General features: G+C 33.7%; 1 protein-coding gene across 1 annotated transcript; it reads right to left on the bottom strand.

Moving 5' to 3' along the window:
• Positions 1-14,642: 14,642 nt before the first annotated feature.
• LOC148626318 (uncharacterized) lies at positions 14,643-16,059 on the bottom strand. Its single transcript, XM_088571096.1, has 2 exons — positions 15,692-16,059; positions 14,643-15,348 (listed from the first exon to the last, which is right to left on the bottom strand). The coding sequence occupies exons 1-2, from the start codon at positions 16,057-16,059 to the stop codon at positions 14,643-14,645; spliced, it is 1,074 nt and encodes a 357-aa protein (XP_088427222.1).
• Between the last annotated feature and the right edge of the window lie 856 nt (positions 16,060-16,915).

The following is a 16,915-nucleotide window of genomic DNA, read 5'->3' as shown; positions in this document are numbered from 1 at the left end:
ACCGCAGGTTTCCGATTACTTCACGCAACGCAGGACGGTTAAAGGCCTTTTCAAGTGAAATTATAAAAAAAAACCCAAATCTTTGAAGTTGTTTCTACAGTAAAACTGTTTTGAAATGACTAAAATTGCTATTATACGTTTTCTACGAGATTTGTTTGATAAAACAGGTTTTAAAATAAGCGATTTTTATACTTTCGATTCATTGGGATTTCTCCTGGTGAATCATGTGATCATTTCCTGATATCTTTCCCCTCAACTATAAAATGATTTGCCCGACCTGTTAATCGCAACCAAATTTGTTAAAAATTAACAAGAAAATTTGTATTAATGTATTTGTCCCAAATTTTGCTGGGAAAAGAAATGAAATGTCAGATTAGCCAAGAAAATTATATTAGAAATGTGTTGTGCGGTGAAATTTGTTAATCTCTCAAAGTCGGCGAAATATTATTTTGTTCCACTATCCCTCACGATTTTTTGTCAGATACAGATAGATTCCTTACTTCATTTCGATTTTATTGATGAATGACACAAGAAATTCGGTTGAGTGCAACAGGTCGGGTGAGATGAAAAACCGACATAGTACATGTCTAACTTTCGTTTCTCTTTTGTTTACAAACGTTTTGTGACACATAATTGAATTTTGTGACACAGAATTGACTTTTGTAACACAAAATAGACTTTTGTCTCACAAAATTGATTTTGATCACAAAAAGATCAAGTCCCATTCGGCGCCCCATATCAACAGAATCGCTCACCCTTTTAACGTTATAACTTCATTTTCTTTGTTTTATAAGACCGCTTATGTTTTTCCGAGAAATGCATGTTGAGTTAGCCATTTTACTTTTAAAAATATTGAGTTCCGCGGGAAATTTCATGGACAATACGTTATGAATGAACTATCAGCTATACACATCTGTAGAAATGACAAGTATTTGTTATATCTAACCTTTTTTTCAATTCCAGTAAATCTTATGCTATGATTACCGTGTTACATGTAAATTAATATGCTTATTCAAATTGGACGTTATTTATGTAAATATAAAATGAATTATGATTATGTGCCTCACAATCATCATGAACTAACGTAAATTGAGCGTGGGATGAAAGACCTCCAGGGGTGGAACCAGGATTTTAGATTGGGGGAATATTCTTCTAGAGTAGGTGCAATGTGGATATCTTTCGTGGTAAATTTAGCGAGAAATCAAAGTTTCAACCTAAAACCGCCTAAATCTACATCTGACAACCACAGGCATTGGGACCAGGATTGTTTTCCCTCAAAAATATCATTAAATTATTTTGTTTCCATATTTGAGTTATTATGCATGTTCTCTGACATGTCCGCTTGCTATTTATTGTTGTATATACTATGCCTATTGTTCATCTATATACTTCTCTAGGCATAGTATAAACAGCAATAAATAACAATCGGACACACCACAGAACATGCATAATAACTCAAATATGGAAACTAAATGATTTAATGATATTTTTGAAGAAAAAAAAATCTTGGTCCCAAGTGCCTGTGGTTAGACAATGTTTGCACTCATATGTGGTATTTGTAATACATGACGGGCAGAGGAGTTTCTTAATGCCCTTGGCTATCATTTGGGGTATCTGACGGACGTTGTAAAGCATAGTCATACCCGTGAATGTGGGTCATGGTGTATTTGGGGAAACACGTTGTCATGCGTGCACGTTCATTCATAAAATTCATTAAATGCATTGTCACGTGACTTAGTGTCGATCCGTGACCTAGTGATCCAATTTGTAATCTGTACAGTATATACTGTACAGATTGCAGCATTTGCTGAATCTTGGATCCAGGAAAATACTTTTTGAGATAAATTCAATACTTCCAAAAGCATGTAAGACAGAAAAGTAGGTCAACTTAATGGTACATGCCAGTCAATTGATGAGAAATCTCCAAGGCCGAAAAAATAATGTTATGTTTCCGATCACCATTCTAAAATTTTGTCAGGTCGGTAGGTAGGCATTTATTTTTATTTCAAATTTTTAAAATGGAATAAGTCATAGTGACACCAAACTTAGAATACAATGAACCAAATATGCAAAAACTAATAGACTTAGTGTACGGCCTAATCCCTTTTGGGTTTTGACGCTTGAGATATTTTTTTTTGTTTTGACGGTGGTGGTCAAAACAAAAAAATATTAAATTCAAGTGCCGTATCCCAAAAGGGATTATCCACGACCAAAAGCACACCCACGACATGTGTGTTTACAATATAAATATTAAAAAAAACATAATTTCTCTTTGTTTTTCTATCTAGGATAGAAAAAAAAACATCTATGGCTTTATTTTTTACTTTTTTTTTTCTGAAAGTCAATCAGCAGACTTTATGTTTTAATTTTTTCAAAATGACAAATAAAAACTTTTGGATAGGGGTCTGAAGGAGGGTCGGTAGGGTGACTGGAAACATAACATATTTTTAGGCGTAATAGGATGGTCTATTTATTACTCCAGCATTGCTATAGATTGTCTGGGAAGCTATTGTGTTGCAAAATACATGACATTGAGGTATTCCTACAAAACTGTTGATGATATAATCGTTCTGCGCACGTTTTGATGCACATTTTCAACCAGATGACAATTTGTAATTAGCCTTTGTTAAGGACCTGTCATGGATTAATGGACAATAAGTGCAAAGATGCATAAACAATTCATTATCTATCTTTCCTACCTAATTCTTTTTATTAGTAGTTAATCAAAGACATTTGAAATCTATACGATCCGCCTTACATTTAATAAGTTAATTAGTTATATATAAACTAGAGACAATTGAGCTTCGAGTAGAGTAGAGATTAATGTAGAGTGTAGTTAAGAAGAGTTAGTCGTAGAAAGACCAGTTGTAGTCTGAGTTAAGTTCAGTAGAAGTTAACCTAACATCTAGAAGTAGCTGCTACCTCTCTCTTCTATCTGATTTGTTTGTATATATATAAACGTCTAAATATGTTTAACATCACCAGAAGATGGTAAAATTTAAATTGAATATTTCGGATAACAGATATCCTTCCTCAGCATAAAACTCATAAAACTATATCAGCATAAAACTCACAAAGCACTTAGGTAAGTGGCTTTAATAGACTTTCATTTGCTACAAACGGCTAACGAAATGATTGGGGTTGGTTTTCATGATTTGACAAATAATGTTTCTGGGTTGACTAATTTAATAGGTGCCCAGAGTGTTGCTCGATTGATTCTTCGTTTGATGGTGATCCAACAAAATTCAAAGAACGGATAAAAAATATAAAGAAACATGCAATTGTTTGTAATCTACCACTTGAAAAGGTTAAATTGGTTGCATTTCAAACCACTAGAGGTTGTGTTAGTTCCTTCCTGAAAAGAATTTTTTATTAATAAAGAAGCTATCACCTGGCCTGCATTAAAAGCTGAATTAGCTACAAAATTTGCCGAAATTACTGATAGCCATTACGCTTTACAGCAACTTTCGGAAGTTCAACAAAAAGCTGATGAAACTGTTCAAATGTTTGGTGAAAGATTATTAAATCTAGCTGAAGAATCTTGTATAAATCAACCAGGTGGAATTCACATTTATAGACATCAACTTGTAGGTTTCTTCATTGATGGTTTAAAACACGATTACATGAAATTAAAAGTAATGCGTCATAATCCTAGATATTTAGAAGCAGCTTGGATATTGCTATTGAAGAACAAAATGTAAAGAAAAGATTTGAACTTAGAAATACAAACAGTAAATTTGAAGAATATGATTTCGATGTTCAGGAAATTATTGAAGGAAAAAATGATTTCAACGAATGTGAGAAAAAAAATACAAATGGTTGGAAAGCTTTTCAAAATTTTAGAAATGAAAAAGAAACCTGTAATTTGCTGGAAATGTAAACTGACAGGACACGTTAAGAAATTTTGTAGGAATGAAAAGCTTAAGAATACAAAAACGTATCAGGAAAACTTAAAAGAAAAGCTCTCTTCATGACGAAGCCGATAAAGAGTGCATTATTGAAAATAGTTCGCCACATTTCAAAATAAATTTAGCTGGTAGTCCTAATTCCTGTTAAAGTAAAATAGAGAATAGAAAATATGGTAGCCTTGTTGATTCAGCTGCGGAGTTAAGCATTTTGCATAAAACGCTTATAAATCTATGAAAAATCCACCATAATTGATAAAAAGAAATGTTAGTTTACGATCAGTTACAAATTCACCTTTGAAAGGTTTAGGTTTTGTTAACATTTGTTTTAAGATTAAAAAAATTACACGAAATCACTTGTTTTGTGTTGCTGATCGCATAAATAACAAGTACTATCTTTCAAAAAAGATACCCGACGCAGTAAAATTTGTTCTTTTTACATGTACTTATAATTTTCTACATTTCATCAGGAAATAACACATGCCTCGCAAATTCAAATTCCGATACATTTTTTTCGAGCGCCACTAAGTTACCAGTATTAGGCCAATAGGGAAACATAATTTTGATCAGGTGACTTGCGTTCCAATGGAAGAGCGTCTTTAAGGTCAAAAGGTAAAAAGCAAAACTATACCGGCTGCGTCAGAAAAATGTTATCCTTTGACGTGATAGGATGACAACAAAAGGCGTTAGAATCTATTATGATCTCTTGTGTTTGAGAATAAAAAATGTTTATGTGCCTTCAGAAGAAAATGTACGGGTAGAATCAACAGCAAGATTGAGATCAAATGTAATTTTGAAACCACAAACAGTTAATGCATACCACAAACAGTTAATGCATGTTTTACATTTATAAAGAAAACTTCTATTTTTGCAGAAAAAGATACTCAGTTAGGAAGAACTGATACAGTAAAAATGAAAATCAATACTGGTGACCACCAACCAATTATATTAAAACCTTATAGAACTCTATAACTTCTAAGAAATATTGTTGAAAAAGTTGTTACAGAAATGCTTGATGCAAAAATTATCAAAAGATCACAATCTCCGTGGTCGGCACCTATTGTTTTAATAAAGAAGAAAGATGATTCAACTAGATTTTGTATTGATCATAGAAAATTGAATCAGATCACCAAAATAAATTCACATCCTTTAGCTCATATTGATGAAATTTTAGCTCAATTAGGAAATGCAAAATATTTCAGTAATTATGATTTAAGATCAGGCTATTGGCAGACAGCAATGGATGAAAAAGGTCAAGAAATGGCTGCATTTACATGTTTTAAGGGTTTGTTCGAGTTTAATTGCATGCCTTTTAAGTGATCAAATGCTCCTGTAGTGTTCACGGGACTCATGAATATAGTATTAGAAGGATTAGAAGATTTTGCAATTGCAGATTTAGATGATATTTTAGTATTTAGTTCAACTTTTGAAGATCACGAGACACACTCAAATAATCTTTAATAGATTGAGACAGCATAATTTAAAGTTAGAATTAAAGAAGTGTGGATTTTTACAAAAAGAGACAAAATATTTAGGTTTTGTACTTTATGAACATGGTGTAAGTCCAGACAAAGACAATATAAAAGTTTTTAAATCTTTAACGACACCTACAACTGTTAGAGAAGTAAGATCATTTGTTGGTACGACATCATTTTACAGAAAATTTATTTCAAATTATTCTAAAATAGCAGAACCAATAACTGAGTTAACAAAGAAATATGCAAAATTTAAGTGGACAACAACTTGTCAAAAAGCTTTTGAATTTTTAAGAGAAAGTTTATCAATACATAGTTCCACTTTTGGCATATCCAGATACATCAAAACCTTACACATTATATTGTAATGCAAGTGATACTTGTATTGGTGCTTGTTTAACTCAACCTTGTGAAGAAAATGAGAATAAAATTAATGGAGTTAAAACTAGTGAAAAGCCGATATATTTCTTGTCTCATAAATTAAGTAATACTCAAAGAAAATGGCCAATCATAGAAAAAGAAGCATTTGCAATATTTTGTAGTTTATCTAAATTATATCATTATTTGAATGGAGCAGAATTCATAATGAAGACTGATCATAAACCTTTAAAATATCTTTTAGAAAGTCAAATGAAAATAAAAGAGTACAAATGTGGGCACTTAGTATTGCTGGTTATAACTGTAAAATTCAGTACATAGCTAGTACTGAAAACGCATGTGCTGATTTGCTTTCAAGGTCACCTCCAAGTGATAATGACACAAATGAGAGAAGTGTAGTTGAAATTGAAATAAGTGACAAAACATTTGAGAACGATACATTGAATTCAAATAATTTTAGTCCTAAATATTTTTACTAGTTATAAATTACCTGCAGATAAAGATACTGTAACAGAGAGACAAGAAACATTTGAAAATTTTGAGGTGAAAAAAGAACAAGAAGAAGATAAAGGCATTGTTGAAATCGTGGATAAGTTTAAATGTCAAACAGAACATAAATCAATCAATAATAGATTCGTGATAATTAATGATCTGCTGTATTACATATCTAATGCAGACGATGAACCAATTACTCGATTGTATATACCCATACAATTAAGAACTGCTGTCATGGATCAGTATCATAATATGAATGGACATATGGGTATAATAAAAGTATTTAATAGCATAAAAAACCAAAAATTTATTGGGAAAACGTATATAAAGATCTTCATGAATACATCTCTAGATGTCAAATTTGTCAAATGAGAAGTGCTAGAAATAAAAAAAAACTCCTATGCAAGAAACAGATGTTCCACCATTTCCATTTGCTAAAGTTGGTTTAGATTTGTCAGGAACTTATCCAACAAAATTGTCAGGGAATAGGTACATAATTAATTTTATTTGTTTATATAGTGGTTGGGTAGAAGCTTTTGCTGTAAAGAACAAAGAGTAAATAAATATAGCACATTTGCTCATTGATGGGATATTTCAAAGATTTTCATGTCCTTTAGCTATTTTGACTGATAATGGTAGTGAAAAGACAAGTCGTATTGTTAAAGAAGTTTTAGATATTTTAAATTTATATCATATTACCACATCATTGTACCATTCTCAGAGTAATGCCAAAGTTGAAAGATTTCAAAGAACTTTATAAAATGTATTATCTAAGAAAATACAAGATAATATGCAAACTTGGGATTTGTATTTAAATCAGACTTAGGCAAAATCAGACTTAGGCACAATAAGATTTAATGTAAATGAATCAACGAAGTTCTCATTATTTTATCTTTCATATGGTAGAGACCCTATTTTGCCTGTGGACAACATTTTAAAACCTAGACGAAAGTATTATGAAAAAGAAGAGCACCAAATTTCTTTACAAGAACAACATAAAGCTTTACAATGGTGTATAAAAATCTAAGAAAAGCAAAGAAGCGCCAGGCAAAATATGCTGGTAAAAATGTTAAAGAGGTTAAATTTGAACTAGGAGACCCTGTTTATTTAAAACTTCATACAAAACAAAATAAACTACAAGCTAATTGGAAACCTTATTTTAGAATTATTGGAAAGACAGGACCCGTTTCCTTCATTGTTAAAAATCAGTTAGATGGTTCAAGTACATGCTGAACATCTTCTCCCTGTTAAAATTGATGAGTGGATTATACCAAGAAATCAATTTGATAGACCAATGAGAGCCACTCAATTTGAACCCAGAACATACAGAATCAGAAAATTTTAGTGATAATGATTCAGAAAATGAACCTTTGATTAAAATTGTTAAAAGATTTCGACGAGAAAGAACAGATTTTTCAAATTCTGGAAGTGACATTCCTTATATGGAATTAAATAATAAGTTAAAACATAAACATTTACTTAGACCTGATATTGAGTCTGATAGTGATATTTATGATAAAACTACTGAAACTAATTATGATATTGATAATAATTAGGAACAAAGTAATTATGACGACATGTCAGTAGATGAAATAAGAGTTAAAAGTATATTGAAACGCAAAAATAAACCTGACTCGAAACAAATCCATGCTCTCTATGAACAAATAGTGAAGAATACTAAACAACTAATTGGAAACCATAAAAAAATAGAATTAGTGGATAAACTATTAGGCTTCATTTTGTAATGTAGTTGTCATGAATTTTTTTTTGAAATATATTTTTGCTTGAGTTTTGATTATGTTTCATGCATTAATTAAAAAAATATCACAAAAGGGGGTACTACATGTAAATAATAATACAGGAGTGATCTACACAATTAAAAATTATTTTTTTTACAACAGCTATTGTTGTTGAGGTCAGAATTTGCCTGCCCAACTTCAGTATTCTGTTAAAATTTCAGAAAAGGAGTCACTTGAGCACATTAAAACCTTATTTACACACATTAACGGGTAGGGTTTCATGTGTTGGTTAGTCTGTGGTGAAGCAAGGAAAAGTGTATTAGAGTCACCCCTGGGTACCAATGGTGTCGGTTGTACATGCCCGAAGGTGAAGACTACGCCTCCAGAGAAGATAAAACCCTGTACCATGTTCAAATTGCACGGTATCGATCACAAAGCTGTGGTGATTGAATTGAAATCTATCGATAGTGATACTGTTTACATTATTATATATATTACGAGCAATTAGCCGCTTAAATTGTGCATATGTACCCATGATTATGAGAATTGATGTATGATTATTGCTGATTATCACGTTGATTTGCTGTGTTGTAATCATAAATCAGTAGAAATGACTTTCACGTTTTAGTAGCAATAAGCCGTCCTTTTCGACTGGACTGAATAAACCTGGGAAGGCAGTAAGTCTACTTATTTGAACTTTCGTTATAACCGTGTAACATATACCAGATAGTTAGCTGTTTGCTGTGTTATATAAAAGTGTTTGAACTAATCCGTAAATTGCAAATGTTTTGCTACTTCTAAAGCAACGTTGGATCTCAACAATCCTGTTTTGCTGTGTAATTATTTAATAGACTATTGTTTTATTAGTGGTGTGAAGCATTTTGAAATATTCCAGAATATTTCTGTAGATGGGACCGAATAAGTGTAACATAGTCGCTACAAAACTGTTGACGATATAATCGTTCTGTGCACGTTTTGATGCACATTTTCAACCAGATGACCATTTTTAATTAGCCTTTGTTGTGGACCTATCATGGATTAATGGACAATAAATGCAAGATGCAATTCATTATCTATCTTTCCTACCTCTTTCTTTTTATTATTAGTTAATCAAAGACATTTGAAATCTATACGATCCGCCTTTCAGTTAATACATAATGTAAGTTAATAAGTTATATATTAACTAGAGACAATTGAGCTTCGAGTAGAGTAGAGATTAATGTAGAGTGTAGTTGAGAGTTAGTCGTAGAAAGACCAGTTCTAGTCTTAGTTAAGTTCAGTAAAAGTTAACCTAACATCTAGATGTAGCTACTACCTCTTTCTTCCATCTGATATGTTTGTATATATGTTATATATGTATATATGATGGATTTAATAAATCCTTGAACACTTTTTGACTGTTTAAAAAAAAACTATGGGTTATGCGAAACACATTGCATGACGCTCGTTCCGACGTTCTTTGAAATCGACAGAATTATAGTAAACTATTTACCATTTAAAACGTTTTATACAGTTTCTTTTCCATAAAACGGGAAAAAGTTACTAAACTGAAGAAAAACAAATGACCTACCTGATGAAAAATCCAGCAATCCTGGAACTCCTTTGTAATTGCAGTTAAGATGAACTTCGTAAGAGGATTTAGCTTTTTGAGTGTGTAATTCCGGTTGTTAAAATTACGGAATTTAAAATTTGAAAAACGAACATATCAAATTAACCAACGAATTGCCTTCAACATATTTAAGTTCGTTTTGTCAAAAATATATTGTATTCCGTAAAATTAGTGACCTAATTCAAAAATGCTGGTCATCTTGACAACTGTCTTCATTACACATTCTTTCTAGGTATTTTAAAGCTACATTAGCTGTCAAATTTGTTCAGTTTTGATTCTATTCAATTTTGCTGATTCAATTAAATAAGTTAGTAGTATTGCAATTGAAGCAATCAATGTCGATAATACCTACAAAATATTGTGAAAATGCCGTTTTTTTTTTTTAATCAGAGAAAATCGATAGCTCTGATCTAATTATTTTTCGACATTACTTACGAAGATTGCCGACAGGACATACACGTAGGTTAAAAATACTTTAACCTTGGTAAAAAAAATAACAATAACGGATACACTGGTAAGCACCTGTTTTGTTTTCATTTCATTTCATCCATTTCTTGATTAGTTTTCAAATGAATAATGACCATATTTGAGCCACATTATTTCACAATACGTAAATTTCAAAAGGATCCTTGCGTTATTTTCGAGCTTTTTTCTTATAAGGCTTGAGTCCGTCGGTCTTCCTTGCCGTTGAATAACCACTTTCACTTTGCAATCAGATTAGTTACTAAAGAAGCGACCCTTACAGCACATGCGCGGATTAAGGTCACCAGAAGTCACATGCATACGAAGTTATCTAGGTCGATTTTTTGTCTTGCAAGACAATGAATATATAGACACCTATTTCATGTATTTAATGCATTTTATATGTGGATATCAAATGAAATTATACAGAAAAAGTACAAATTATTAAAAAAAATTAATTCAAAGTTAATGTATATTTCAACAGAAAAAAAATTACGAATTTGACAGCTAATGCAGTTTTAACAAATATTTAGGATTTTTATCGCTCGATTTCCGGTAGGTTAAACTTCTTTTATGTAAATAAAAGACTTAAAATATTTTAAAACACATGTTTAGCTAATTCACATTTGCGGTGGCTTTCAACGTGTCAGATGCTAGAAGTTAGAATAGCACCAAGTCAGAAAATAACTCGTCAGACAACCTCTCGCATTGCTGGAGTAGGCATTGAGGAATCTGCTGTAGTATGATTAGCTACCCACTATTGTAACATAAAGTTTTAGGTACTCTACATTTTACATATGGACATTATGTACACGTAAAAGTACAGTGTACATGTAATTACATTCCCGAGGAGCTCCAGCGATTTTTAGTTTTGCTGTATATGTATGTCAGACTGCATGTACTGACAACTCTTGATGTGGTTTTAAATTAAACCATTTTTTGTTTTTTTTTTTATGACCTCGTGCCAATAAAGTAAACTTTGTACATATACATAAAAATGTAATTTTAGTCACTTTATACTTAAACATTTGTTAGAAAGGTGGGGATTTTATTAAGCATCAAGACATTAATACTACACACGTAAAATGACTAAGGTTTGTTTAATTGTGAAGAAGATTTACAAGATGTAATGAAAAAGAGATTCTAAAGTTAATGACAGTGTTGTGAAGTACTGAATGTACATAGACGTTATGTTGGTTCTGAAACAAGTACTATAGTATAAAAAACATTTTTCAGGCTACTTAGAAGTTGATAAAATTGTCTGATACAGGATTTAGTTGAAATATTGATTTTGAAGTGTTAAATGTGATTCGGTATCGATGGATTTAGCCTTAAAATTCTTCATATACCGGTATTGTAATTTTGATTCAGTTTGAATGTTTTCTATTGAATGCATGACTGTTAGTGGAAAAACTTTACAGTTTTGCTGTTTTATTCTCTTTCGATAGGGAACTGTTTAACTAGTGCTGACAGCGACGTCATTGTCGGCGGCGTCCGTGTCGTCGTCGCTCATATCTACTTGGTTTTCGGGAGATGACTTCAGTTATGGTTGATCAGTTGTTATGAAATTGTGATATGATTTTACTAAGTACTAAAGGAAATTCACTACTCCTATTTAATTTTGAGTATATATGACCCCTACCGTTTTCAAATAAGGGCCCCATGTAACTGACAGATATCACACTGTTGGTTTCTGTTAAATAAAAAAACCCCAAAAAAACTGAGAGTCCAGAATTTTACCCAGCGAACGTACATAAAGTGAAATGGTCAATCCTCACCTGCCGGTGCACCTGGTCCATACTCCCAGTTTTTGGTGGAATCCGAGTTGCTCATTTGCTTTTGTTACTTTGTATGTATGATTTTAGTTACTTTGTTCTTTGTTGTGTGTGTCTGTTTTCCATGTCTGGTCTTTGTCCCTGGATTGCGTTCTTTTGATTGCCGCCATGGCCTTGGTTCCCTTGATTACTCTTAACATGACATATCAAGTTCAACACATCCATGTAAGTACACCTTCAAGAAACAAGCATTGTTATATGTATATGACCTGTCTTATAGTTATGGCAAGCCGTTGTAGAATTTGTTCCCCATTTATTGATATCAGTAGATATTTAGTAACATATGTTAATGGATATTTATCAACATACGCATAATTCAATATTGATATCAGTAAATGGAGGGGTTTTCTAGACAATGCAAACACATTCAAGACAAAACGTATGCATGTTCAAATTTGCTCTTCGGGCATTAGCAGTCTGCGTCTATACTTGCCCCTCGGGCAATACCAGTCTGTGTTTACACTTGTTACAAATACATAAATGTCAATCAATAAATATAGATAAAACAGATACGGAGAAAATCTGAAAACGATCAAATGAACAATGTCCAGGACTTAAAGGTCAATAAAATTCTGTCTCTCCTAAAAACGACCATCAGGGTCCTTCTGTCCGTCTTGGTTATAGTTATCACAAATATGAATTTCGTTTTACCGTAAAAGTATTTGATTGGGGTAAATGAGTGCACAATGCTTACGTTTGTTACATATCGAATGAAAGTTCATCACGTGCACATTACAAAAATTATGATGAAAACCTCGATAATTGCATTTGACGAGGTCACCAACTGCAAACAAAAAGCGTTGTGAAGATTGGCTCGTTATATATCAAAGAGAAGGTCTGAACGTGTACATAACAAGGAGAAAACTTTTAAGGGAAAGACATATTCTTTTCTTGAAACATTTACTTTGATATGGCCCTGTTTCGTTACCTTTCAAGATATTATTTCCAAATGTGGACCATCGATAGACCTCGTTTATATACAGTATGATACTATTAAGGATTCCATCACCCATTTTAAAAGTTATCTTTCCTTTTTTGACTTTTTTTTCAACTAACCCCCTCTTCATTTCTAAGGATATCATAATCATAATTACTTAACATGTAGACGTCATTTTGGACTGTAAACAGATGCTAAGGATACATCTTCTTTAAGAGTTATGTCCCTTTGGAGCAATTTCTTTCAATCACTGTAGTGCCTCCATCATTCCCAAGGGGCGCACAAATGAAAATAGCACTAGAGTTAACCTTTATTTTACGCTTCCAATAACACAAGTAGCATGAAGACATATAATTATACTAATGTTCAAAGGAGTTTCACGTAAAACAACAAGAAAACGGTAAAAAGCAGAAATCAAAGAAAAAATGACAATACAGAACCTATCATAACACATGTGATCATAATAAGTAAAAAATGCAAAACGTAAAAATGAACCTAAATGCACACCACACATATGCACAAATATGAAATATATTTTCTGATGAGAAATATCGTGAAATTACTTCAATTAACTCAAAATCATGAAATATGACAAAATACATGTATATTTTAGCTTAAATTAAAGACTTTAAAAATGACAGTGATTTAAAGTGACAACTGGCTTCCACACTTTTTTGAAAATACATAAAAAAGGGGAGGTGAACATGTATGAAACGTCAAAATGTACATAAAAATGAATGAATCGGGTCAAGGGAACATTAAAAAGGGGTGCACTAAATTATCTAAGCAAAATAGAAACAAAACCACAATGAAATTGCTGACTCCTGTCCTAGGTCATACTACCGGAAATAAATCATGTTTAAACCTTGAAAAAAGTGTAAATACAAATTGAACTTATCGTATGTCATAACTATGAATAAGCATAAAAACTTACACTGTGATAGAAACAGATGTACACATCAAAAATTATAAAAGACATGAATGTACATTTTGTCATCAAAACAAGTATTGGAGGAATGAATATACGGGGAAAGAAACGAACATTTAACTATAGGTATCAATAATAAGAGTCAAGAACAGTCACTCTCTGCACGTGAGGGGAAGACAGCACACTCCCCGTCTGGCATCTTGATGTCACTATTGTTGTTCCACCTTTTCAACAAGAGTAATATGACTTCAGTAACAGGTCAGATGAATACAGATGTTTTTGCACAGTTTTGTCGCCCACGGAATGTACAATACGCAGTTCTGCTTTTCGGACTAGATAGTCGGCGTTAGGAAATACTTTAGTGATCATACCCATAGGCCAGTTGATACGACTCACTTGATTGTCTCTGAGCAAAATGATATTGCCTTTTTGGATATTGTCATATTCCTTGTTCCATTTCTGACGGATTTGGAGAGTCTGAAGGTATTCGAAATACCAACGCTTCCAGAAAATGTCTGCAAGGTATTGTACCCTTTTCCATTCAGCGTGAAACATGTCCTTGCAGTTGAACGAAACATCCTTTGGAACCAAAACATTTGGTTATTGAGTTATCAATAGCTCTAGGGTTAGCGGAAATGGTTCATCAGTATCAGTTGATACACAGGTAAGAGGTCTAGAGTTTATAATGGCAGTAACCTCTGCTACAAGTGTCACTAGAACATCCTGAGATAGATCATTCCCGGGTACTTCAGATAACATGGAATCTAGAATTGATCGAGTAGTCCTGATCATCCGCTCCCAAATGCCATCCATATGGGAGGACTGTGGTGAATTAAAACGCCGCTGTATTCCATTATCATAGAGAAATTGTATCGTATGTCAATCCTCAACGTTTATGGTAGTGATACCTGGAGAGTCAGTCGCTCCGACAAAGTTTGTTCCTCTATCTGACCTTATTAGTTTCACTTGGCCACGGATCGCTGTAAATCTCTTGAATGCATTGATAAATGACAAAGAGCTTAATTCTTCCACTACATCAATGTGAACGCCTCTCGTGGTCATACAAGTGAAGATGATGGCCCAACGCTTAGCAATTGCGAGTCCGCCACGTGTACGTCGGTTAACTACGGACCATGGTCCAAATGTTTCGATGCCTATTGATGTGAACGGTGGCTCTGGATTCACACGGTCACTCGGTAAATCTGCCATTTTCTGTTGTTCCGTAGGTCTACGAAGCCTTCGGCAAGTTACACATTTATGAATCAGAGAAGATATGAGACGCTTGCCTCCAACGATCCAATAACCTCCAGTACGCACTGCTCCTGAGGTAAAATGTCTACCCTGGTGTTGTGTTTTCTCATGGAAGTAACGAACAATAAGGGTCGAAATCCAGTGTTTACTGGGAATAACGATTGGGTGTCTCTCATTTGAACTAACGCTAGAGAGTGAAATGCGTCCTCCAACACGCAGAATTCCACTACTATCTATGAACAGGTTGAGCTTTAGTAGTGTACTCCGTTTGTTCAAAAGTTGATTTTCCCTGATACTTGTAAGTTCATCTGAGTACACTTCACTTTGTACCGATCTAAGAATGATTTTCTCAGCATCATGAAACTGACAAGAAGCTATACTCTCAGACTTATGTATGGTTTTTGTGAAACAAAGTCCTTGATACGAGCAATTGTACGAACAAGCGAGTTCTAACTACTGAATCTTTCGAATCGCTGTGAACCACAAGCTAGTTTATAACTTTGACGCGTCATTTGATCTGGTTGCCTGATCAGATGGGTTCGTGCCTGTGTGAACATACGACCACTGTGACGATTCAGATACTTCGAATCCTTGCAACATGATTCGATACATAGTGGTAGAAACGGCGTGAAGTATTGTAAATATATCCCAACACCACACGACTACATGTATAATACCGTATATCCGACATAGGAATGTCAAGCTGATCGGAAACGGTAAGTCCTAATTCTGTAGCCAACAAGGCACCACACAGTTCTAAACGAGGGATTGTGTGGCCATGAACTGGCGCGACCTTAGCCTTTCCCATAATGAATCCTAAATTCGGATGATCGTCTAACTGAATGTAGCAAACAGCGGCTATAGCTTGCTCGGAAGAATCAAAGTATATGTGCACTTTTCTCCTTGAAGATTGACTGAATGGCACGGGAATAAACAGGCGAGAGAATCGGACTTCTTCCAGGTCAAACAATGATGTACGCCATGTTTCCCAATTGCGATACAGTTCCTGAGGCGACGGATCGTCCCAAGAGATATTTTCAGTCATTGCTGATCGAAGGAGTAACTTTCCTTTAATTGTTACTGGCGCCAAATATCTAACAGGGTCATATATGCAATTAATAGTAGATAATAGTCCACGACGTGTGTAAGGTTTTACATCTGGATTTATCCCGTACATAAATGAATCCGACTCCAAATCTTAAGTCATTCCAAGACTGCGCTGAACTAGGAGAGTGTCTGATAAGTCAAGATCTTTAAGACCATTTGCCAGGTCTTCACTGTCAAATGAGCGCATAACCTTTTCATCGTTAGACGAGATCTTGTGTAGTCTTATGTTACCATGTTGTTGTAACGCTTTCTTAGTCCTAGTCATAAGATTAATTGCTTCAGCACTTGTGGCTTTTGACGTCAACCCATCATCCACATAAAAGTCTCTAGTCACAAAATCAACCATATCGGATCCATGTTCTAGTTCTTGAGCAGTCTTTCGCAATCCATAATTTGCAATAGAAGGGCTCTGACTATTTCAAAATACATGGAAGCACATACGATATGTCGTGAGAGGTTTGGTAAAGTCATTGTCTGTATACCAAAAGAACTAAAAGAACTTCAGGAAGTTTCTATGCTCCTCGTCTACTCGAAAACTATAGAACATCTGCTCTACGGAATCGCAGTAAGACTCCTTAAAGACTATTGGTGACGTCTTGTGCACCAAGTAGTACACTGTTCAACGAAAGACCATCGAACTGACAAGATGAATCGAAGACAGCTCATAGTTTTCCCGGTTTCTTCGGGTGATATACACCGAAAATGGGTAAGAATCATTGTTCTTGATCATCACTGATGTCTGGAGCCTCTTCAGCACGACTCTTCACTAAGATTCCTTGCGTGAATGTGAGAAA

The sequence above is a fragment of the Perna viridis genome, chromosome 2 (assembly GCF_037379345.1).
Source record: "Perna viridis isolate PV_CMFRI_1.1 ecotype Kerala chromosome 2, ASM3737934v1, whole genome shotgun sequence".
Taxonomy (NCBI): Eukaryota; Metazoa; Mollusca; class Bivalvia; order Mytilida; family Mytilidae; genus Perna; species Perna viridis.
This window is presented reverse-complemented; position numbering and strand designations above follow the sequence as displayed.